Source organism: Staurois parvus, unplaced genomic scaffold, assembly GCF_062004578.1.
Source record: "Staurois parvus isolate SC_StPar_1 unplaced genomic scaffold, SC_StPar_1.0 ptg001640l, whole genome shotgun sequence".
Taxonomy (NCBI): Eukaryota; Metazoa; Chordata; class Amphibia; order Anura; family Ranidae; genus Staurois; species Staurois parvus.
In genome coordinates this window covers 245825-272108 of record NW_028319436.1, presented here as the reverse complement: position 1 = coordinate 272108, position 26284 = coordinate 245825, and the positions used below count along the sequence as shown (strand labels likewise).

The 26284-nt window shown below is 47.6% G+C and overlaps 1 protein-coding gene and 1 non-coding gene across 2 annotated transcripts; both read left to right on the top strand.

Moving 5' to 3' along the window:
• Positions 1-5696: 5696 nt before the first annotated feature.
• On the top strand, positions 5697-10994 carry LOC149434931 (uncharacterized). The gene is made up of 5 exons (XM_089663208.1): positions 5697-5805; positions 6463-6486; positions 6822-6953; positions 8429-8575; positions 10221-10994. The coding sequence occupies exons 1-5, from the start codon at positions 5803-5805 to the stop codon at positions 10332-10334; spliced, it is 420 nt and encodes a 139-aa protein (XP_089519334.1). The 5' UTR covers positions 5697-5802; the 3' UTR covers positions 10335-10994.
• A 7778-nt stretch (positions 10995-18772) lies between these two features.
• Positions 18773-18845, top strand: TRNAK-UUU (transfer RNA lysine (anticodon UUU)). The gene has a single exon. It is a non-coding gene; the product is annotated as a tRNA-Lys (tRNA).
• Positions 18846-26284: the final 7439 nt, after the last annotated feature.

Genomic DNA, 26284 nt, shown 5'->3' with positions numbered 1-26284 from the left:
TAATACATAAGGGGGGATATGATCTCCATGTATAATACATAAGGGGGGGGATATGATCTCCATGTATAATACATAAGGGGGGATATGATCTCTATGTATAATACATAAGGGGGGATATGATCTCCATGTATAATACATAAGGGGGGATATGATCTCCATGTATAATACATAAGGGGGGGGATATGATCTCCATGTATAATACATAAGGGGGGGATATGATCTCCATGTATAATACATAAGAGGGGATATGATCTCCATGTATAATACATAAGGGGGGATATGATCTCCATGTATAATACATAAGGGGGGATATGATCTCCATGTATAATACATAAGGGGGATATGATCTCCATGTATAATACATAAGGGGGACATGATCTCCATGTATAATACATAAGGGGGGATATGATCTCCATGTATAATACATAAGGGGGGATATGAGCTCCATGTATAATACATAAGGGGGGATATGATCTCCATGTATAATACATAAGGGGGGATACGATCACCATGTATAATACATAAGGGGGGATATGATCTCCATGTATAATACATAAGGGGGGATATGATCACCATGTATAATACATAAGGGGGATATGATCTCCATGTATAATACATAAGGGGGGATATGATCTCCATGTATAATACATAGGGGGGGACATGATCTCCATGTATAATACATAAGGGGGGATATGAGCTCCATGTGTAATACATCAGTGGTTCATATAGTGAACTCGGTGTAGAGTTATTCCCCCTGAGGTCATCACAGAGGACAAGGGGGCGCTCTCTACGTCTGGAGGAAAAGAAATGTAATCTACAAACACGGAAAGGTTTCTTCACAGTAAGAGCTGTGAGAATGTGGAATAGATTCCCTCAAGAGTTGGTTGTGGGCAGCTCAGTGGATTGCTGTAGGAAAGTCCTGGATTCTTTCTTGGGTACACAGAATATAACTGGATATAACATTTATAGGGAAAGTTGATCCAGGGAATATCCGATTGCCTCTCGGGGGATCAGGAAGGAATTTTTCCCCTGCAGGAGCAAATTGGATCAACTGAGGGTGTAGGATTATAACCTTTTTTTTTTTGTTATGGTTGAAATAAATGGACTTTTGTCTTTTTTCAGCCAGACTAACTAACTGTGCATGGGAACCAATCAGCTTCTACCTTCAGCTTGTCCAATGAAGCTTTGGCAATAAAACCTGGAAGCTGATTGGTTCCAGAGCAGAGCTGCAGCAGATTTTCCACTCTTTTAGTACATAAGCCCCCATAGTCATCAATGGACAATGTTTGCCCCATCCCTTCCCCCCTCCAGGCACCAGCCGACCCATACGCAGTACAAACGGGCCCCTATGGGGACCCTTATGCAGCCGTGTAGTCTGTACAAATGGTATGTCTGCCCCGTGGCCCCTAGACAAGGTCAACTGCTGCCTGTATAAACACGCTCATTTGGCAAAAAAAAATAAAAAAATAAAAACCCAGCCGTGCCTGTTTATACCACAAGGACTGTACAAAAAGATCTATAGGGGTCCCATCCCCCCATCGCCATCTCCTGCCTATGGCCGCCCCAAGCCCAGCCCAGGCTAGAAGAATTGCTTGCGGCAAAATTTGCCGTTACTGCAGATTCCCCGGCGCGGCCTGACGTGGCTTCTCGGCGGATCGATACTTTAACCCTTTCCTGCGCAGGCCGCTCTGCTGGAGGGGGAAGTGTAATTAATGGCATCCCTTGTCTGGAGTAAATACAGCCATCCGGGCCTTGCATTTTAAATCAGACCTGTTTTGCAGTAAGTGTATATCATGGTGGGGGGGGGAGGGGAGAGGGGGGGGGGGTGACATCAACTTGTCCGCACTGACAGCAAAAAAATGAGCCATTCTGCAGGTTGCAAGGTATCTGCATCATGGAGTGCAGGCGCCCCCTAGTGTGCTCCGGCAGAACTTCCTTTTATAGGTAACTACAGGGCCCCCGGGAGGTTAGGTCAGGCAGGCGGATCGGGGATTTGGGGCAACAAAAGTGTGAAAAGTCCGACCGACCGCGGGACGTTTCCAGCACAGCTCAGTAATACACAGCCAGGGAAGCCTGTATCTGATAGCATGGCGCCATGGGAACCGGCTCCGGAACCCTCTCCAGCATGTCCTTCACATTTGCTTGTAACACAGTCGCTTCTATCAGTCTTCTGTTACAAGTGAGAAGGCTTTAAAGGTCTCCGGTAACTTGGAAACCATTGACAGAAGTCTTTTATTACTTGGAAGACGTCTCTAACAGTCTCCTGTATCTTTAAGAAGTCTCTAACCATCTTCTGCATCTTGGAAGAAGTCTCTAACAGTCTCCTGTATCTTGGAAGAAGTCTCTAACAGTCCTCTGTATCTTGGAAGAAGTCTCTAACAGTCTCCTGTATCTTGGAAGAAGTCTCTAACAGTCTCCTGTATCTTGGAAGAAGTCTCTAATAGTCCCCTCTATCTTGTAAGAAGTCTCTACAGTCTCCTGTATATTGGAAGAAGTCTCTAACAGTCCTCTGTATCTTGGAATAAGTCTCTAACAGTCTCCTGTATCTTGGAAGGAGTCTCTAATAGTCTCCTGTATCTTGGAAGAAGTCTCTAACAGTCTTCTGTATCTTGGAAGAAGTCTCTAACAGTCTACTGTATCTTGGAAGAAGTCTCTACAGTCTCCTGTATCTTGGAAGAGGTCTCTACAGTCTCCTGTATCTTGGAAGAAGTCTCTAACAGTCCACTCTATCTTGGAAGAAGTCTCTAACAGTCTTCTGTATCTTGGAAGAAATCTCTAACAGTCTATTGTATCTTGGAAGAAGCCTCTAACAGTCTCCTGTATCTTGGAAGAAGTCTCTAACCATCTCCTGTATAGTGGAAGAAGTCTCTAACAGTCCTCTGTATCTTGGAAGAAGTCTCTAATAGTCCCCTCTATCTTGTAAGAAGTCTCTACAGTCTCCTGTATATTGGAAGAAGTCTCTAACAGTCCTCTGTATCTTGGAATAAGTCTCTAACAGTCTCCTGTATCTTGGAAGGAGTCTCTAACAGTCTCCTGTATCTTGGAAGAAGTCTCTAACAGTCTTCTGTATCTTGGAAGAAGTCTCTACAGTCCCCTCTATCTTGTAAGAAGTCTCTACAGTCTCCTGTATATTGGAAGAAGTCTCTAAAAGTCCCCTGTATCTTGGAAGAAGTCTCTACAGTCTCCTGTATCTTGGAAGAAGTCTCTAACAGTCTCCGGTATCTTGAAAGAAGTCTCTAACAGTCTCCTGTATCTTGGAAGAAGTCTCTAACCATCTCCTGTATCTTGGAAGAAGTCTTTAACAGTCCCCTGTATCTTGAAAGAAGTCTCTACAGTCCCCTGTATCTTGGAAGACGCCTCTAACCATCTCCTGTGACTTGGAAGAAGTCTCTAACCATCTCCTGTATCTTGGAAGAAGTCTCTAACCATCTCCTGTATCTTGGAAGAAGTCTCTAACCATCTCCTGTGTCTTGGAAGAAGTCTCTAACAGTCTCCCGTCACTTGGAAACCATTTTTTAGCTGTCTTCTGTAACTTGGATGCAGTCTTCAACGCGCTCATGTATTTCGAAAGCAGTCTCTAATAGTCTCTTGTAACGTGCAATGCTCTATACATGCCACCAATATTGGGACAAAGTCCAGCAGCACCCAAGGCAAACAGGCCAAAATGCACCCCTCCCCCCATCTTGAGAAAATTTATGGTAGATTGGAAATTCTTCCCTTTTTGCACCCTCCTCTCGCCAAAGCAGCCGAGGTGGCTGTATATTCTGCCCCACCCTTTGCCTGGCCTGGCCAGATGCCATGTCTAACATGACAGCCTTGACGAAAATGAGAAAAACAAGGAGAGTTTAGCAAGGACTGCACTAACTAGCACTAAACAGGAAGGGAAAACAGAGGGATTAAACGAAAGGAACAAATAAGTAAGGTGCTTTGTCACCATACCACTACTGGATGTCAGTAAAGATTCCAGGACCCGAGAACACCCCATCAGTCTCCTGTTAGCGGTCAGCACTGCTTTCTTTAAAACATAGAGGCAATGGTAAATCCTGGTGTCATGTGGTGTCATGTGGTGTCATGTGGTGTTCTGGGTACAAACTATGAGCCGGATTAGGACATAAATGGGCTCAAAAACAGCTCACCGGATGTATAATGAAGAAGGAGCCGGAACTCCCCGAGGTGGGCGGGAACAACTCAAAACTGGAAGATGGATGCTGTCATTGGAAATAATAAAAATAATAACAATAATTATAATACAAGCTAGAAATAATAAGATACAATAAGCCGGAAAGACTGAAATGAATACATTATTATTATTATTATTATTATTATTATTAATAATAAAAATAATATTAAAAATAATAAAATAAATATTAAAAACCATTAAATAAATAAATAACATTAAAACAATAGAGAAAACAAATAAATAAAATAATAAATTAGAATATCAGATGTAAGAGATAAAATTTAAATAAATAAAAACCTGAAACAAAAGATACATTATTTGTTATTATGGGTATTATGATTAATAATAACATAGGTGTGCAACAATAAAAAAATAAAACAATGAATAAGCAACTAAATAATATTACAACACAATAATAATCATAATAAAAGATTAAAAAAAAAATGGGGGGAGGGGTTCCTGTCAGGGAGACTGTCTGGAGGGAGGGGGGTCCCTGTCAGGGAGACTGTCTGAGGGTGGAGTTGGGTTTTGTATAGGGGGAGGAAAAAAATTGTATTTTGACTGTGTATTTATTTATTATTTATTTATGTATTATTTATTTGAGGTATTTGCATGTTAATAATGGTATTTAATGACAAAAAAAGCTTATTTTTATTGTATGAAATAGTTGAAATTGAAAAATTAATTTATTAATGGAAAAAAAATGAACACAAGTAATAAATATAATACAAATTAAAACAAGAAAGTAAAAGAAATAAATAAATAATAATTTGAATGCCAGATTGAAACAATTAAAAAAAAATATTAATACGAGATTGAAATAAAAATATAAAATACTACGACTACTGATAATAATAATAATAATGTTGAAACCATAAATATAATATATATATATACACATACACAATACAACTGTAAAACAATAAAAAATAGGTTAAAAATAATATTAAACCCATAAAATAAAAAATACAAATTAAAATAATAAAGTAAATAAATATTTTAATTATTAAGTAGAATATCAGCTTGAAACAATAAAAAAAGTAATAATATTAAAACAAGATTATAACAAAAAAAAATAATAAAAAACATAAATTATTATAATTAATAATATTACAAGGTTTAAACAAATACCTAAATGTAAAAAAGAAATATACAAGTTTAAAATGCAAGTGTAAAAAAAACAAAACAAAACAAGAAAGAGTGATATAATAAAATAAAAAAAAACAAATAAATGAAAATATTAAACCAAATTAGACGATAAAATAAAAATACTAATTATCATGTAATGCTGAAAATACCTAAAACAACTGAAATCGGCTTTCTTTCCAGCACTGTACGCCGGTGGATCTTTCCAGGAACTACTCTTTAGTCCCAAGGACTGTCCCTGGAAACCATGACACCTTTCCTAGAACTATACTGCCCTTCCCCCGATCCCAGCCCTCCCCGTACAACGGGTCCCCGGATCTCGCACTCCGATGTAGATTGTCCTCTCCGCGCCGCCGTCCCGCTCTCGGCCTGTACTCCGCGGTTTCCATAGTGACAGGGGACGCGACTGTAGTCTCGCGAGATGATGTGATGTTCTGGTTACTGGGCTTTGTTTGGGGTGTGCCGGTGGCGGGTGTATGGTGAGTGATGGGTGGAGGGGGACGCTGTGTACCGGGGATGGGGGGTGTATAAGCTCGGTGATCCATGAATTAGAAATGTTCTGTGTGATGTGGAGGGCGGAGTATTCTGCTGGAAATCAATCCTCCCCTCCCCCAAGACAGTCTCCCTGACAGGGACCCCCCTCCCTGCAGACAGTCTCCCTTACAGGTACCCACCTCCCCCCCTCCCCCCAAGACAGTCTCCCTGACAGGTACCCCCTCCTCCAAGACAGTCTCCCTGACAGGGACCCCCCTCCCCCCAAGACAGTCTCCCTGACAGGGACCCCTCTCCCCCCATGACAGTCTCCCTGATCATTAACAAACTGAAGCATAGCACACTGTGTTTACTATGCTTCAGTTATGAATGAACAGGAATGACCGGTATGATCACTCACCGTGTTCATTCAGAAAAGGAAGAGGCTGTTAAAAATTACATTTAAAAAACGACTCTCCATCCTGACACCAATCCTCCTGTGTAACTTGCGGGAGGGAGAGGAGGAGTACTGGTGCGGGCGTGGGGGGGGGATCGCTTTCAGCATTAAGGCAGTACAGCCGCCCTGCTGGGGCCCAGCACTGCCTTGTGGCCTTTCAGTGTAATTCCCGGAAATAATAACAAATTTCTGTCTCTTCTCCTTTCAGACTTTAGTCCTGGAGCTGATGGCTGTAAGTGTCACCCCCCCCCCCCCCCCCGTGTATTCAGTCTTCCTCCCTAACCCATCCTTTCTGTGTATTCAGTCTCCCCAACCCCCCTCCCTGTGGATTCAGTCTCTCCCCCCCCCCCGTGTATTCAGTCTTCTCTCCCCCCTGTGTATTCAGTCTTCTCTCCCCCCCCCCCTGTGTATTCAGTCTTCTCCCCCCCCCCCCCCGTGCATTCAGTCTTCTCCCCCCCCCCCCCCGTGCATTCAGTCTTCTCCCCCCCCCCCGTGCATTCAGTCTTCTCCCCCCCCCCCATCCTCTCTGTGTATTCAGTCTTCTCACCGTCTCTTCTACCATTTCAGGCTCTCACTGTCCCGGCCTCCACCGCCTCCATCTCTGAGCTGAGTATCCCTCTTCCTGGTATTATATTTCTCTCGGTCTCATTATATATCATTGTGCTGCTCTTCCTCCTCCTGATCCACCAATGCTTACAGGTGAGTGCTGTGCCTGGTCTTCAGCCGTAAGCCCTCAGCCCCCGGTCCCCAGCCCTCAGGCCTCAGTCCCCAGCCCCCGGTCCCCAGCCCTCGGTCCCCAGCCCTCAGTCTCCGGTCCCCAGCCCTCAGCCCCCGGTCCCCAGCCCTCAGCCCCCAGTCCCCAGCCCCCGGTCCCCAGCCCTCGGTCCCCAGCCCTCAGTCTCCGGTCCCCAGCCCTCAGCCCCCGGTCCCCAGCCCTCAGGCCTCAGTCCCCAGCCCCCGGTCCCCAGCCCTCGGTCCCCAGCCCTCAGTCTCCGGTCCCCAGCCCTCAGCCCCCGGTCCCCAGCCCCAGTCCCCAGCCCTCAGTCCCCAGCCCTCAGTCCCCAGCCCTCAGTCCCCAGCCCCCAACCCTCAGCCCTTAGTCCCCCACCCCCAGTCTCCAGCCCTCAGTCCCCAGTCCCCAACCCTCAGCCCTCAGTCTCCATCCCTCAGTCTCCATCCCTCAGTCCCCAGCCCCCAGTCTCCATCCCTCAGTCCCCGGCCCTCAGTCCCCAGCCCTCCCCCCAAGACAGTCTCCCTGACAGGGACCCCCCCTCTCCCCCAAGACAGTCTCCCTGACAAGGACCCCACCCTCGCTCCCAAATGTAAAGTGGTTTTAAAGGCAAAAGTATTAAGGTAAAAACCTTTCAATAAAACCCCCCCCCCCCACACACACACACACACACACACACACACACTTTAAACCTTTTCTGAGTCCATTCTCGATCCAGCGCTGTGCCCATCTGCTGCAGCTCTTCTCTCCTCTTCCTGCTTTCTGGAGTCAGTGCCGGCAGTGAGGGCCATAGGCGCCTGCTGCTATCAGAACTAGTGAGGAGAGAGCAGGGGTGGGGCTGAGCCGCGCTGTGTGTGTCTATAGCCGCACACAGCCCAACTCTGGAGAAAGCCCATACGAGTGCCCCCATAACAAGCATCGTGCAATGGGGGCACTTGCAGAAGAGGAGGAGTGGGGAGCCGCAGAAGAGGAGGCTTAGTGCCGCTCTGTGCAAAAACATTACACAGAGCCTGGACATATCAACCTGTTTATTATGTAAATGGGATGTACAGGCGCTTTACATGCAGTATAATTCATCTCTAATCAGAAATTATTATTATTTTTTTTTTTTTGTAGTTTTGAACTGAATACTGAACAGTTATAGAACCCCTGTCAGTTTTTTGTTTGTCTCATCAGATATATTTCTTAGCTCACTGCACTTGTCACAATGTTGTAACCGTGGAAGTGGCAGGAACTCTCCATTGGGTACGTCCAGCAGTACAGACCTGACAGGGGCACTAACCCCTCTGTTCACAACAACAACACAAAATATAAAGTATCACCCATACATACATTATCAAACATAACAACCGAGAAGGACAAAAACAGATAAAACGTGTGTGTTTGTTTTCATTTCTCCTCCTTTCTTTATGTTTGGATATGTTTTTTGTTTCTTCTTTTCCAGGCTCAGGGCTGCTGCCCGTGTTGTATGGGGTGGCAGAAAGTCGGGGATTGGGGGTTCTGTGATGCCTGTGAGAGCTGCGCCCAGTCCTGTGACTGCAGAGTCCCCACCGTCACCCAGTGTATGGACAACTGCTGTCCCTCCCAGCCGGTGAGCGCGGCGCTGCACGCCATCTGTCCTTATGCGGGATGTTGTGGCTCATTCTCTCCTAAGTAATTGTACAGACTAGGGATGCACCGATATATCTCGGCCCAAATGTATCAGCCGAAAATCATGTTAGTGGGATTTTGCTAATATGAAAAATAGTGCTGATAATAGCCGCCGAAAACACATGATTTTACCCGCCGTTTTGCCACGATTTTACCACATTTAGGGTGCACTTTTTCATAGGTCATGTGACTAACCCCCCCCAATCAAAACACAACAGGGGTAATGTATGGGCTGTACTAGAATCATTGGTGTGGGTGATGGGACATTTGGCATTGCTGGGTACAGGGTAATGTATGGGCTGCACTAGGATCATGGGGGTGGGTGATGGGACATTGGCATTGCTGGGTACAGGGTAATGTATGGGCTGTACTATGATCATGGTGGTGGGTGATGGGACATTGGCATTGCTGGGTACAGGGTAATGTATGGGCTGTACTATGATCATGGTGGTGGGTGATGGGACATTGGTATTGCTGGGTACAGGGTAATGTATGGGCTGTACTATGATCATGGTGGTGGGTGATGGGACATTGGCATTGCTGGGTACAGGGTAATGTATGGGCTGTACTATGATCATGGTGGTGGGTGATGGGACATTGGTATTGCTGGGTACAGGGTAATGTATGGGCTGTACTAGGATCATGGGGGTGGGTGTTGGGGCATTGGCATTGCTGGGTACAGGGCAATTGTATGGGCTGCAGTAGGATCATGGGGGTGGGTGTTGGGGCATTGGCATTGCTGGGTACAGGGTAATGTATGGGCTGTACTATGATCATGGTGGTGGGTGATGGGACATTGGTATTGCTGGGTACAGGGCAATTGTATGGGCTGTACTATGGTCATGGGGGTGGGTGATGGGACATTGGCATTGCTGGGTACAGGGTAATGTATGGGCTGTAGTAGGATCATGGGGGTGGGTGATGGGACATTGGCATTGCTGGGTACACGGTAATGTATGGGCTGTACTAGGATCATGGGGGTGGGGGATGGGACATTGGCATTGCTGGGTACAGGGTAATGTATGGGCTGTACTAGGTTCATGGGGGTGGGTGATGGGACATTGGCATTGCTGGGTAAAGGGTAATGTATGGGCTGTACTAGGGTCATGGGGGTGGGTGATGGGACATTGGCATTGCTGGGTGGGGGATGGGACATTGGCATTGCTGGGTACAGGGTAATGTATGGGCTGTACTAGGATCATGGGGGTGGGTGATGGGACATTGGCATTGCTGGGTGGGGGATGGGACATTGGCATTGCTGGGTACAGGGTAATGTATGGGCTGTACTAGGGTCATGGGGGTGGGTGATGGGACATTGGCATTGCTGGGTGGGGGATGGGACATTGGCATTGCTGGGTACAGGGTAATGTATGGGCTGTACTAGTATCATGGAGGTGGGTGATGGGACATTGGCATTGCTGGGTACATGACAATTGTATGGGTTGCACTTAGGATCATGGGTGCATCACATACATCATGGGTTGTGAGGTCATGCTGGGATTTTTGGTCCTACACACTGAATATTATCCTGTTGCTGATGTAGATCCAGACTTTGTTCATGACACCTTCTCTCCTGGTTTCCCCAGACTTGCTCTAGCTGCCGTGATGTCTCCTGTTGCCCCTGTGGCTTTGCCTGCGTCTACCAGCCCCCTGACTGTACCATCATTAACTGCATCTGCTGCGAGATTAAACTGCGGTGACGAGGAGGGGAGCCATCATCAGCCTATAAATGCCGACCAAGGGAAGCAGCGCTGTCCTCAGACGTCATTTTGGTTCTCTCTCTGTCCCTCCTCCCAGAATCCTTTGCAGCCCGGATGATGACAGTAGTGTTGCTATTTTCTCAGGTTCCTGCAGAGGGCAGCCTGGAGCCCATGTGCAGCCATACACTCCGCTACACGTCTGTACGCTGTGTCCATAGTGCCTACACATCAGACTCTCCTAGATCTGTGGGAACATGAACCCCCACAGTGACCTCCTCTGCACCCCTGTATAAACATGAAACCTTACAGCCAATCCATGCTGTCCCCATGTAGGGTACAGCAATGGGTTCACTTTGACGCCCCTCCCCCACCCCAGCAGCACATACTTACCTTTCCTTTGCTCAGCAGACAGGAGTAATGAATATGCATCCGCTATGAGGACGCATGCGGCTCACCCCATGTGACAGTGCTGGTGCTATGTAATTGGTCAAGCACTGTCACAGTCCTGAGCTTACACAGGTGCTTTCTGTTGAATTGGAGTTTTAGTTTTTGGGTTTATAGGACAAACATTGCCAATCATGCCAGCGCAGAGCGTTCCGGCCAGTTCCAGCGACAGTGCCATGCCTGTTCATAGAGGGCAGTGTAAGGTCAAAACGTCAACTTGGGGGGCGGGGGGGGGGGGGGTTATGGGTTAACAGAGTGAGACTTCCAACATGGTGGGCGGACAACCCGGATAAGTTCTGGGATATCAGTGGGTAGTGTGTAGGGGGTCTTCTAGGGGAGGGGTCTCGGGATATTGTGAGGGTATAGTGGGGGTTAGGAAATATTGGGTGGAGATGGGGGGTAGGTGGGGAAATTGGGGGTGAGGGGTTGGAAGAGAATAATAATTGGGGCAGGAAGTGGGACAAGGGCATTAAGGGAAGAGTGGAGGGACAGAGAGGGGATCGGGTAGGGGGGTGGGGAAGGCAAAGAGGGGTTGGGGAGAGGAGTAGAAGGGGAAGGAGCAGAGAGGGGATGGGGTGGGGGGGGGGAGAAAAGGGGGGTTGGGGGGAGTTGACAAGGGAGGAAGGAGCAGAGAGGGGATGGGGTAGGGGGTGTGGAAGGAGAAGAGGGGGGTTGGGGGGGGGAGCAGAGAGGAGATGAGGTAGGGGGTGGGGGGGAGAAGAGGAAAAGATAGGGTAGGGGATATGGAAGGAACAGAGAAGGGATGGGTTAGGGAGGGGGGAGGGGAGATGTGGTTGGGTGAAGGGGGGTGGGGTTGTGGGGTGGGGAAGGAGCAGAGGGGATAAGGTAGGGGGGTGGAGAAGTGGAGGAGCAGAGAGGATGTGGTAGGGGGAAGGGGAGGATAGGACGGGGGCTAGGGAAAGGAGAGGAGAGAGGATGGTGTAGAGGGAAGGGGAGGATGGGGGGGGTTAGGGAGAGGAGAGAGGATGGGGTAGGGGGAAGGGGAGGATAGGAGGGGGGAAGGGGAGGTTAGGGGGAGGGGGGATTGGGTTGGGGGAAGGGGAGGATAGGGGGAGGGGGGATTGGGTTGGGGTAAAGGGGAGCAGAGGAGGGAGGATAGGGGGAGGGAGGATTGTCTAGGGGAAAGGGAGGATAGGAGGGAGAATGGGATAGGGGAGGATAGGAGGGGGGATGGGATAGGAGGGGGGATGGGAGGGAGGATGGTGTAGGGGGTAGGGAAAAAGAGGAAAGGCAGAACATGGGAAAAAAAAAAGGAAAAGAAAAATTTTGTGTGTGCGGGGGGGGAGGGGTTTAGGGGGGTTGTAGGGGTACAAGAGCCCCGGATTCCCCCCGGCATGTAAATAGATAACAATGACGTTTGATCATCAGTGGGTTGCGTTGGTGTTATTTAGTGTTGCCAAACCTTTCGGAGTGGGTGATGATGTCTCTTAGGTTGGCCGTTGGGTTCTCAGTGACCCGGGGCCTTCACTTGTTTTTTCTGGCAGTGGACTGGAGCATCGAGCAGTAAAGCAGAGCAGAGTATGTGCAGCTGGGTGGAGGAGGGTCATTGTAGGGGACCTCGTGGTCACTATTTAATAAGCTTTGGACAGGACTGCAGAGTATTTGTTCCTTTGTGTTTTCTTTGTATTTTTATACTGTGTGTGAGATTCATATTATTGTTTTTAATATATATTTTTCTATGTGTTTTTATATAAATGTTTTATGACAAAATGTGCTTACTTGACATGTCTCTACCAAATACCCGATGAATACATCAAGCTGTTCTGCACTCATTTCATGAGTTTAGGTCTTTGACAGGCAGAGAGAGAAAAAATCTCCTACCACCGTGTTACGAAAACCTCCATCCGCCGGTTGATCTGGCCAGCTTGCTCAGTAATAAAACAGTAACATTGGAACCAATCCGTGTTAAACTTCTACGATGATCCTATGACAAGAATTTTCAGACCTGCAAGCGATCCGTTCTCTGGATAGAGGGCTCTTAAGCCGGCCGTACGCGGGTCCAATTCTGAAAGACTTTTCTTTCGAAAATCTTTTCTAAGAATTTTAGTTCGAATTTCGCATCATTAGTGGGTCACAGAAATGGCCAATTTTCGTGTGACCATCGAATTTGAGTGATCGGTCGTGCTGGAGATTTTTGGAAAAATGAACGAATTTCGAATCAATGATGGGAGAATCGTGCAAGAAATATAAAGCTGTGACCTGGAAAGAAAAGAGAATTCTTGGCTTCGAAAATTATTTTCTGTAGCAACTTGAAATTGGAGGCTTGGTTCATTGAACTTTGAAATCAATGGTGGCGCCATCGGATTACAAAACGCACAAAATTTCCGATTTTCTAAAGAAAATTAGTTGTGAACAGGGGCGGACTGACCAGTTGGAAACTGGGGCACTGCCCGAGGGCCCGGGGTCAGTAGGGGGCCCCATGAGATGCCCCTGGTACCTTTTTCATAGACTTTTTTGAGTTTGGCCAAGGACACAGGGGCCCCATGATCCCTTATTGCCCGGGGGCCCCATGAGTTGTCAGTCCGCCCCTGGTTGGGAATTCGATCCGTGTATGGCCTGCACAAGTCCAGCATACCAAAATGTAAACAAATGGTGTCACCACTACAACCGGTAGGCAAGAAACTCGGAATTAAAGCCCTACTATGTTTTCTCTATTGCCCCCCTTAAAAAAAAAAACAGAGTATCTCAGACAGCAATACCCCTCTTCAATCTGGAATTGTCCCCATAGTACCTCCACCACTTTGCCACAAGATGTCCTCCGTCTTCCAAGTAATGACGCCCGGTGTCACGCCTCCCAGAAGACAGGGCAGGGTGTCAGTGCTCCGCCCCCGAGGGGAGATAACCATAAAACCTTTCATTTACAAAGAGCGGCACCAACATGAGCACCACCTATCCTGCAGAAGAGTCAAGGGGGAAGAGGAGCTTGCAGTCTCATGTGACTGGCTTAAAAACAAATCGCACACATAGGGCGATTGATATGAAGGATGGGGGGGGATGGATCGTTGAACCCAGATCTGAATCAGAACTTCCTTTCAGCAAAATTACCATTATGTGCCATTTACTTTCTCCCTCTTCCACAATATGAAAAAGCAGATATTTTATCGCTTATATATTATTATACAGGATTTATATGGCGCCAACAGTTTGCTCAGCGCTTTACAATATAACGGGAGACAATAAAGTTCAATACAAGAGGGTTAAGAGGGTCCTGATCCTGGGAGCTTACAATCTAAGAGGGAGGGGCTGGTGGTACAAAAGGTAGTAACTGAGGGGGATGGACTGGTTGGAAGAGTAGAACATTCCATTGTTAGCTGAGGACAGGATAGGCTTCCCTGAAGAGAGGTTTTCAGAGATCGCCTAAAAGTGAGCAGAGTAGGCGATAGTCTGATAAATTGGGGTAGAGAGTTCCAGAGGATGAGGGAAGCTCTGGAGAAGTCCTGGAGACGAGCATGGGAGGAGGAGACAAGGGAGCTAGAGAGCAGGAGGTCATGGGAGGAGCGGAGAGTACGGTTGGGGTGATATTTAGAAACAAGATTGGTGATGTAATTTGGGGCAGAGTTATAAATGGCTTTATATGTTATTGTTAGTGTTTTGAATTTTATCCGTTGGGCAATGGGGAGCCAGTGGAGGGATTTGCAGAGAGGGGTGGAGGACACTGAGTGGGGGCCAGTGGAGGGATTGGCAGAGAGGGGTGGAGGACACTGAGGGAAGGCCAGTGGAGGGATTGGCAGAGAGGGATGGAGGACACTGAGTGGAGGCCAGTGGAGGGATTGGCAGAGAGGGGTGGAGGACACTGAATAGGGGCCAGTGGAAGGATTGGCAGAGAGGGGTGGAGGACACTGAATGGGGGCCAGTGGAAGGATTGGCAGAGAGGGGTGAAGGACACTGAATGGGGGCCAGTGGAGGGATTGGCAGAGAGGGGTAGAGGACACTGAATGTGAGCCAGTGGAGGGATTGGCAGAGAGGGGTGGAGGACACTGAATGGGGGCTAGTGGAGAGATTGGCAGAGAGCGGTGAGGACACTGAGTGGAGGCCAGTGGAGGGATTGGCAGAGAGGGGTGGAGGACACTGAGGGAAGGCCAGTGGAGGGATTGGCAGAGAGGGATGGAGGACACTGAGTGGAGGCTAGTGGAGAGATTGGCAGAGAGCGGTGGAGGACACTGAGTGGAGGCCAGTGGAGGGATTGGCAGAGAGGGGTGGAGGACACTGAGGGAAGGCCAGTGGAGGGATTGGCAGAGAGAGATGGAGGACACCAAATGGAGGCCAGTGGAGGGAATGGCAGAGAGAGATGGAGGACACTGAGTGGAGGCCAGTGGAGGGATTGGCAGAGAGGGATGGAGGACACTGAATGGAGGCCAGTGGAGGGATTGGCAGAGAGGGATGGAGGACACTGAATGGAGGCCAGTGGAGGGATTGGCAGAGAGGGGTGGAGAACACTGAGTGGAGGTCAGTGGAGGGATTGGCAGAGAGGGGTGGAGGACACTGAGTGGAGGTCAGTGGAGGGATTGGAAGAGAGGGGTGGAGGACACTGAGTGGAGGTCAGTGGAGGGATTGGTAGAGAGGGGTGGAGGCCAGTGGAGGGATTGGCAGAGAGGGGTGGCTGATACAGAATGGTTAGTAAGGTGGATGGCAGCAGCATTCATATATTGGCCTCAATGGGGGGGAGTTTGACACGCGGTACCACCTGTAAGACTCGGTAAGCCAAGTTAAATTGGAAGCCACCTCCCCCTCCCGCTGCCATGGTAGGTTTTAGGTAGCAGGCCAAAATGCAGATCAATTGCCTTTTTCTACCCATGTGAACGGGGCCTTAGGCTCACCAAACACAATACAAACTGGCTGTAGGACCGTATTAGGTAGGACCTCATAATACGAGGTTTTGATAAATCTTACATTGATTGTAAAGAATATGTATATACTCTTTACAATCAACCTAAGATTTATCAAAACCTCGTAATATGAGGTTCTACCTAATAGAGCCAATCCATTTATATCCTATCAGGTCGGTCATTGCACTGCATACTTTTTGGTAGATCTGAAGGAGGTCGTACAATCAAGACTGTAACATGTATGGTGAGCTTTAAGATGGCCAAACACTATACAATCAGATTGTACGATCTCCATGCAATCCAAACCACAATAAAAATCCCAGATCCATTCCAATCTGAAGCTGGCTATACATTGTACTATCTGACTGCACAATCTCAGGGTTCGCTCCTTTGAGGTTCGTATCACAAAGTGTGTTGGCGTGTGCTATTTCGTGCATTGCCGTGCGTTGTGTTGGGGCAGCCCGTTTGTTTAATTGGCTCCCTAACGCACTAGAGAAAGGGGCGTGTACTTTTGTCTTTGGCCCCGCAACCCAGAGTAATGCAATTCTGTACATTTTGGGTTGCTAAGACTTGTAAGGTGCCAGTCTTCTCTGGCTGCAATAAACTGCACATTCCTCCAGTGCAAAGGTAAGCTTTAGATTCATCAAGAGCTATGAATATTTTGGATTGTGTATACTGTATATAGATAGATAGTCTTCCTTTAATTAAAAATTCTGAAATATATCTATATACAGGTGAAACTCGAAAAATTAGAATATGGTGCAAAAGTTCATTTATTTCAGTGCAGCAACTTAAAAGGTGAAACTAATATATGAGACTCATTACATGCAAAGCAAGATAGTTCAAGCCGTGATTTGTCATCATTGTGATGATTATGGCTTACAGCTCATGAAAACCCCAAATCCACAATCTCAGAAAATGAGAATATTCCATGCAATCAATAAAACAAGGATTGTACATAGAACAATATCGGACCTCTGAAAAGTAGAAGCATGCATATGTACTCAGTACTTGGTTTGGGCCCCTTTTGCAGCAATTACTGCCTCAATGCGGCGTGGCATGGAAGCTATCAGCCTGTGGCACTGCTGAGGTGTTATGGAAGACCAGGATGCTTCAATAGCGGCCTTCAGCTCTTCTGCATTGTTCGGTCTCATGTCTCTCATCTGTCTCTTGGCAATGCCCCATAGATTCTCTATGGGGTTCAGGTCAGGTGAGTTTGCTGGCCAATCAAGCACAGTAATCCCACGGTCATTGAACCAGGTTTTGGTGCTTTTGGCAGTGTGGGCGGAGCCAAGTCCTGCTGGAAAATGAAGTCAGCATCCCCATAAAGCTCGTCTGTGGAAGGAAGCATGAAGTGCTCCAAAATCTCCTGGTAGACGGCTGCATTGACCCTGGACTTAATGAAGCACAGTGGACCAACACCAGCAGATGACATGGCTCCCCAAATCAACACAGACTGTGGAAACCTCACACTGGACTTCAAGCATCTTGCAGTGTGTGCCTCTCCATTCTTCCTCCATACTCGGGGTCCTTGGACCTCTCCATTCTTCCTCCATACTCTGGGTCCTTGGGCCTCTCCATTCTTCCTCCATACTCGGGGTCCTTGGGCCTCTCCATTCTTCCTCCATACTCGGGGTCCTTGGGCCTCTCCATTCTTCCTCCATACTCGGGGTCCTTGGGCCTCTCCATTCTTCCTCCATACTCGGGGTCCTTGAGCCTCTCCATTCTTCCTCCATACTCGGGGTCCTTGTGCCTCTCCATTCTTCCTCCATACTCGGGGTCCATGGGCCTCTCCATTCTTCCTCCATACTCGGGGTCCTTGGGCCTCTCCATTCTTCCTCCATACTCGGGGTCCTTGGGCCTCTCCATTCTTCCTCCATACTCGGGGTCCTTGTGCCTCTCCATTCTTCCTCCATACTCGGGGTCCTTGTGCCTCTCCATTCTTCCTCCATACTCGGGGTCCTTGTGCCTCTCCATTCTTCCTCCATACTCGGGGTCCTTGGGCCTCTCCATTCTTCCTCCATACTCGGGGTCCTTGGGCCTCTCCATTCTTCCTCCATACTCGGGGTCCTTGTGCCTCTCCATTCTTCCTCCATACTCGGGGTCCTTGTGCCTCTCCATTCTTCCTCCATACTCGGGGTCCTTGGGCCTCTCCATTCTTCCTCCATACTCGGGGTCCTTGGGCCTCTCCATTCTTCCTCCATACTCAGGGTCCTTGGGCCTCTCCATTCTTCCTCCATACTCGGGGTCCTTGGTTTCCAAATGAGATGCAAAAGTTGCTCTCGTCAGAAAAGAGGACTTTGGACCACTGAGCAGCAGACCAGGTCTGTTTTTCTTTAGCCCAGGTAAGACGCTTCTGATGTTGTTCGTTGTTCAGGAGCGGCTTGTCAAGAGGAATACGACATATTTGAAGCCCATGTCCAGGATCCGTCTGTGTGTGGTGGCTCTTGATGCACTGACTCCAGCCTCAGTCCACTCCTTGTGAAACACTTTTGAATGGCCTTTTCCTGACAATCCTCTCCAGGCCGCGGTCATCCCTGCTGCTTGTGCACCTTTTTCTTCCACACTTTTCCCTTCCACATAACTTTCTATTAATGTGCTTTGATACAGCACTTTGGGAACATCCAACTTCTTTTGCAATGACCTTTTGAGGCTTTCCCTCCTTATGGAGGGTGTCAGTGATGGTGTCAGGTCAGCAGTCTTTCCCATGATTGTGATTCCTACTGAACCAGACTGAGAGACCATTTAAAGGCTCAGGAACCCTTTGCAGGTGGTATGGCTTAATTAGCTGATTAGAGTGGGACACTTTGAGCCGAGAATATTCCACTTTTTCACAATATGCTCATTTTCTGAGATTGTGGATTTGGGGTTTTCATGAGCTGTAAGCCATAATCATCACAATGATGACAAATCACGGCTTGAACTATCTTGCTTTGCATGTAATGAGTCTATCTCATATATTAGTTTCACCTTTTAAGTTGCTGCACTGAAATAAATGAACTTTTGCCCCATATTCTAATTTTTCAAGTTTCACCTGTATATACTCACTCTCATACACATATACCATAGAATGGCTGCAAGAAATCAACTAAAAATTAGTCTTTGTGTTTAATTATCATGCGCTTCAACCACTAACTCCTCCATGGAGCCCGGATAGCTCAGTCGGTAGAGCATCAGACTTTTAATCTGAGGGTCCAGGGTTCAAGTCCCTGTTCGGGCGGCTCCACAATTTTTTTCTGTAATTTTGCAGCAAAGCAGTATTCAGCGCACATATGTCTTTACATGTTTGCTATATCACTTTCAAGCGTTTTAATTATTTTTTTATTGACTGAAAAGTTCATTTTCTACAACAGACTTGCTTGATTCCCTTCCCTATAGACATGTGATGTGAGATCAACCATCAGGTAGCGCTGTGGAGTCGATTCCAGTAGCGTACTGCCAGCTGTGTAGGGAAGGAGCGAGGCAGCAGGTGGCGCTGTGGAGTCGATTCCAGTAGCGTGCTGCCAGCTGTGTAGGGAAGGAGCGAGGCAGCAGGTGGCGCTGTGGAGTCGATTCCAGTAGCGTGCTGCCAGCTGTGTAGGGAAGGAGCGAGGCAGCAGGTGGCGCTGTGGAGTCCATTCCAGTAGCGTGCTGCCAGCTGTGTAGGGAAGGAGCGAGGCAGCAGGTGGCGCTGTGGAGTCCATTCCAGTAGCGTGCTGCCAGCTGTGTAGGGAAGGAGCGAGGCAGCAGGTGGCGCTGCAGAGTCGGTGCCTGTAGTCTTCTGATAGGCTGTATCAGGGACCTGTGTGCACAGTGTTGCTGGAAGCTCTGCTTGCTGAATTAATTCTTGTGTCATGGATTTTCTCATCTGTACACCAAGCTATTACCAGCGTCTAAAACTGCCCTGAAGAGATTTTAAATTGGCACAGTAACTGTTTTTAAAAAAATTATTTTCATAAGACATTGTTATACCAATTATTGCAGCTGGTCATGAATTGTGTATTTGTAATGACCATTTGTTTTAAATCCATATTTAAATAAATGTATATATCCATGAAGGTATTTATATTACATCCATAGGTTTATTTATGAAGGTGTTATCAAGGTAGGGAGTTCCATAGGGTGGGAGAAGCTCGGGAGAAGTCCTGGAGGCGAGGATGGGAGGAGGTGACACGTGAACCAGCGATCAGGTCTTGAGAGGAGCACCCCCTCCAGCACTGAATGTATGTAATGGCAAGGGGAGCTGGGGTGTGCTGGGGGATCCATTGTTGCAGGAGTGGATCTATTTTTTCAGGGGGCTCTATTGTTGCTGGGGGTGGCTGACTGTTCTGGGGGCCCTTTGTTGCTGGGAGGGATCTGCTGTTGATGGGAGGGGTCTATTTGTTGCTGGCTGCTGGGCGGTCTATTGATCCTGGCTGCTGGGAGATCTGTTGTACTCAGCGGCTAGACTCATCCACCTCACCACCCGCTCCACCTCTGCCACCCCCCTCTGCCTATCCCTCCACTGGCTCCCTATCGCCCAACGCATCAAATTCAAACTACTCACTCTGACCTACAAAGCCATTCACAACACTGCCCCTAACTACCTCACCAACCTGATTCCCAAGTACCACCCTACCCGTACCCTTCGCTCTTCACAGGACCTCCTTCTATCTTGCTCCCTGGTCTCCTCCTCACACGCACGTCTGCAAGACTTCTCCAGGTCCTCCCCCATCCTCTGGAACTCACTACCCCAATCCATCAGACTGTCACCTTCCCTCCTCACCTTCAGGCGCTCCCTGAAAACCCACCTCTTCAGGGAAGCCTACCCCACCCTCACCTAACTGCTGCTCTCCTTCATTCCTCCTACCACTCCATCCCCCACAGCCACTTCCTCCTGTACCTCTACCCCCTCCCTCCTAGACTGTAAGCTCGAAAGAGTAGGGCCCTATAACCCCTCGTGTGCTGTTTGTAGTTGCTGTAATGTTTCATGTATTGTCCCCCCTCTATTGTACAGCGCTGAGCAAACCCTTTGGCGCTATATAAACTCAATGTAATGTAATGTAATGTAATGTTGTTGCAGCCAGGGGGCTATTTCTGCTGGGGTGGATCTATTGTTGATGAGGGGGGAAGGAATATTGCTGCTGGCTGCACGGGATCCATTTGACTGGTTTTCTTGTTATCATTAACAAATTCCATACAAATCACTTAGCATCAAACAATAACACTTGGCTCTGTATGGAATGAAGGGTTGGTGTTTGGCGGGTGATTGGCTGTACCTTGGCCCTTTCTGTATGGAATGAAGGGTTGGTGTTTGGCGTGGGATTGGCCTTACCTTGGCCCTTTCTGTATGGAATGGAGGGTTGGTGTTTGGCGGGTGATTGGCTGTACCTTGGCCCTTTCTGTATGGAATGAAGGGTTGGTGTTTGGCAGGGGATTGGCCTTACCTTGGCCCTTTCTGTATGGAATGAAGGGTTGGTGTTTGGCGTGGGATTGGCCTTACCTTGGCCCTTTCTGTATGGAATAAAGGGATAGTGTTTGGTGGTGGATTGGCCATACCTTGGTCCTTTCTGTATGGAATGAAGGGTTGGTGTTTGGTAGTGGATTGGCCATACCTTGGCCCTTTCTGTATGGAATGAAGGGTTGGTGTTTGGTGTAGGATTGGCCTTACCTTGGTCCTTTCTGTATGGAATGAAGGGATGGTGTTTGGCGGATGATTGGCCGTACCTTGGCCCTTTCTGTATGGAATGAAGGGTTGGTGTTTGGCAATGGATTTGCTATACCTTGGCCCTTTCTGTATGGAATGAAGGGTTGGTGTTTAGTGGTTGACTGCCCCTACCTTGGCCCTTTCTGTATGGAATAAAGGGTTGGTGTTTAGTGGTTGACTGCCCCTACCTTGGCCCTTTCTGTATGGAATGAAGGGTTAGTGTTTGGCGTAGGATTGGCCTTACCTTGGCCCTTTCTGTATGGAATGAAGGAATGGTGTTTGGCGTGGATTGGCCGTACCTTGGCCGTACCTTGGCCCTTTCTGTATGGAATGAAGGGTTGGTGTTTGGCGTAGGATTGGCCTTACTTTGGCCCTTTCTGTATGGAATGAAGGAATGGTGTTTGGCGGTGGATTGGCCGTAAATTGGCTGTACCTTGGCCCTTTCTGTATAGAATGAAGGGATGGTGTTTGGCGTTGGATTGGCTGTACCTTGGCCCTTTCGCCTTGGGTGCTACATGACCTTTTCCCACCACGTTTTTCTTTTTAAGCCCCATGGTACGGTGCACACGCTTACAATTAACATCAGGTGCAATAATAAATTGCGCACAAAAAGTGCAGCACACAAAAAGTTCCTAAAGTGTGTACATGGTCGTCCTTTGAAGAGAAAGGACCCTGGTCCTGATCCACTGGGTGCAAGACTCCTGACTGGGACGAGGGTACTCATGGTCCACCCTGCCCAAACCAGCCAGACCCCATTCTTCAGGGACTTTGCGGGGGTAAGGTCCACCTAAGCACCTAGGCGGGGCTCCCCTGAACACAGACCCCATAGGAAGGTGAGAACCTGGCCAGGTGCCTTTCCCCCCTGGGGCAGCTCTGAGAACCTACACCCTACTCATCGGAAGCGATGGTACCACCACTCTTTTTTTCTTTTTGCAGATCTCCTCTTTGCGGTGCTTTGTCAGACCCCTGCGAACAAAAAAGTGCACAGTGAAATCACTAGAGAAATAGCCAATCCTCTGAAGAGAAAGGGCCTCTAACCCCCAAAATCTCCGGGGCTCAAGGCACCTAGTCAGGGGCGGACTGACCATTTGGAAACTTGGGCACTGCCTGAGGGCCCGGGGTCAGTAGGGGGCCCCATGAGATGCCCCTGGTACCTTTTTCATAGGCTTTTTTGAGTGTGGGTGAGGACACAGGTGCCCCATGATCCCCTATTGCCCGGGGGCCCCATGAGTTGTCAGTCCGCCCCTGCTCCTAGTAGGGGGCCAGGCAGACCCCGCTCCTTGGGGAGCAAAAATGCATCAAAAACATACTACATGCATTTCTGAACTGTCTCCATTGAAATCTATTGAACCAAAAAACTCAGCGGTTTGCATTTAAAAAAGTCTTGACCATTTCCAAAAAACGCACCGGGGAAAACGCGGAGATGTGAACCTGTCCCATAGGAAATCAAAACAAATTTGCAAAATGCAATGGAAAGCGCATAGGTGTGACCCTAGATGAGCCATCTATACATGGGGGTGGGGGTCTACTAAAACTGGTGGGTGCACAATCCGGCGCAGCTCTGCACAGAAACCAATCAGCTTCCAGGTTTTATTGTCAAAGCTTCATTGAACAAGCTGAAGTTAGAAGCTGATTGGCCGCCATGCACAGCTGCACCCAGGGGCGGACTGACAACTCATGGGGCCCCCGGGCAATAGGGGATCATGGGGCCCCTGTGTCCTTGCCCAAACTCAAAAAAGCCTATGAAAAAGGTACCAGGGGCATCTCATGGGGCCCCCTACTGACCCCGGGCCCTCGGGCAGTGCCCGAGTTTCCAAATGGTCAGTCCGCCCCTGCCTGCACCAGATTCTGAGTGCTCCAGTTTTAGTAATTCTCCTCCATTGTGTTGTATTAAAACAAAATGCAGCACGCGGCATCTTTGGTGCATTGCTGGCCATTCAGGTTCCTAACGCAATGCATGATAAAGGTGTGACCGCATGTTCAGTGCATTGCTGTGAACACATCCCACGGATCATGTGATCAGTCCTAGTAGCCGGTCCCACCAGTGACATCTCTGGTTTGCAAATATTAAAAAATCCCCAACTGTCCTTCTATGTCCCATGTGTGCCATCTAGTCCTGACACATACAGAGACGGGGATAGGACTCCGGGGACATCTGGGGGGTCAGAGGTTAACTCACCAGGGACCACTTATGTCCCTTCCACCCGCCAGAGCCGATATATATAGAACAAGAGGCCTCCATACTACAGGAGACATGTGTATACACACTGATCATGCTACAATGTATACATATAAAAGGCATGTAAACATTGGTACATACATCACCGCAGACACACACACACACACACACATCTACTGATCATATAATAATACATACATGACTGCAGACACACATACATCTACTGATCATATAATAATAGATACATGACCGCAGACACACACACATCTACTGATCATATAATAATACATACATGACTGCAGACGCACACACATCTACTGATCATATAATAATACATACATGACTGCAGACACACATACATCTACTGATCATATATTAATACATACATGACCGCAGACACACACACATCTACTGATCATATAATAATACATACATGACTGCAGACGCACACACATCTACTGATCATATAATAATACATACATGACTGCAGACACACATACATCTACTGATCATATATTAATACATACATGACCGCAGACACACATACATCTACTGATCATATATTAATACATACATGACCGCAGACACACATACATCTACTGATCATATAATAATAGATACATGACCGCAGACACACACACATCTACTGATCATATAATAATACATACATGACTGCAGACGCACACACATCTACTGATCATATAATAATACATACATGACTGCAGACACACATACATCTACTGATCATATATTAATACATACATGACCGCAGACACACATACATCTACTGATCATATAATAATACATACATGACTGCAGACGCACACACATCTACTGATCATATATTAATACATACATGACCGCAGACACACACACACATCTACTGATCGTATAATAATACATACATGACCGCAGACACACACACACATCTACTGATTGTATAATAATACATACATGACCGCAGACACACACACACATCTACTGATCGTATAATAATACATACATGACCGCAGACACACACATCTACTGATCATATAATGATACATACATGACCGCAGACACACACATCTACTGATCATCTAATGATACATACATGACCGCAGACACACACATCTACTGATCATATAATGATACATACATGACCGCAGACACACACACATCTACTGATCATATAATAATACATACATGACCGCAGACACACATACATCTACTGATCATATAATAATACATACATGACCGCAGGCGCACACACATCTACCGATCATATAATAATACATACATGACCGCAGACATACACACATCTACACACACCACTGCCGGCCATTTAGTGTTTTTTCAGCTTCAGCTTCTAGAAGCAAAAAAAAAATTAGTTTTTCTGGAGTTTTTTGGAGCCGTTTTCCAGCAGAAAAAAAATGCTGCTAAAAGGCTCCCAACAGCTTTTCTTCTTTTTTTTCTACATGCTGTCAAAATGCTAATAAAATGATAATGCTCTTAAAACACTACTATAAAAGGCTATTACCAGCAATTTTTTTATCCAGCGTTTTTGTGAGCTTAAAAAAAAATGCTAATGTGAATGGAGCCATAAAGAATTGCTGTAACCCTTCCAATGGCTTTGTTCTCCCAGATTGGAAAGTAATGCAGAAATACTTCATGGTGTAGAAATCGCAGCTCTAACAATACCAAGGTACATAGACAGCGCATGGAGCAGCACGGCTCAGAGGAGGAATACAGACATTTAATTATGGTGTTGCAGTCAGAGGGGATTGGCGCTCTCTGGAGAGGTAAGTAATACACGTGTGTGTAATGTCCGGGGACTGGAGGCGACCCCAGAGACACACGCAGAGGACGAGCAGCCAGGAAATTAATGTAATTACCTGGCAGCGCTGGAAGTGATCTGCATTAATGTGTCCCAGGGCTGCGCCGCACTGCGCCAGACTGCACCAGCCAATCATACATCACCGACAAACACATGACTTATTCATCACGTCTGCCCAACTAATCCTGGAGACGGAGGAGATGAGACTGTCTGTGTTACCCACAACAACCAATCAGATGGGGATTCTTTTATTACAGCGCAGGATAGAAATGTTAAAAAAAAAATTTTGCAATCCACTCTCTGCTCCTTCCTCTATAACTCTCCTCTCCTGAAATACTCTGCACTGCCGGAGGACTCCGCTCCTTCCTCTATAACTCTCCTCTCCTGAAACACTCTGCACTGCTGGAGGACTCCGCTCCTTCCTCTATAACTCTCCTCTCCTGAAACACTCTGCACTGCTGGAGGACTCCGCTCCTTCCTCTATAACTCTCCTCTCCTTAAATACTCTGCACTGCTGGAGGACTCCGCTCCTTCCTCTATAACTCCTCTCCTGAAATACTCTGCTCTGCTGGAGGACTCCGCTCCTTCCTCTATAACTCTCCTCTCCTGAAACACTCTGCACTGCTGGAGGACTCCGCTCCTTCCTCTATAACTCTCCTCTCCTGAAATACTCTGCACTGCTGGAGGACTCCGCTCCTTCCTCTATAACTCTCCTCTCCTGAAATACTCTGCACTGCCGGAGGACTCCGCTCCTTCCTCTATAACTCTCCTCTCCTGAAACACTCTGCACTGCTGGAGGACTCCGCTCCTTCCTCTATAACTCTCCTCTCCTGAAACACTCTGCACTGCTGGAGGACTCCGCTCCTTCCTCTATAACTCTCCTCTCCTTAAATACTCTGCACTGCTGGAGGACTCCGCTCCTTCCTCTATAACTCCTCTCCTGAAATACTCTGCTCTGCTGGAGGACTCCGCTCCTTCCTCTATAACTCTCCTCTCCTG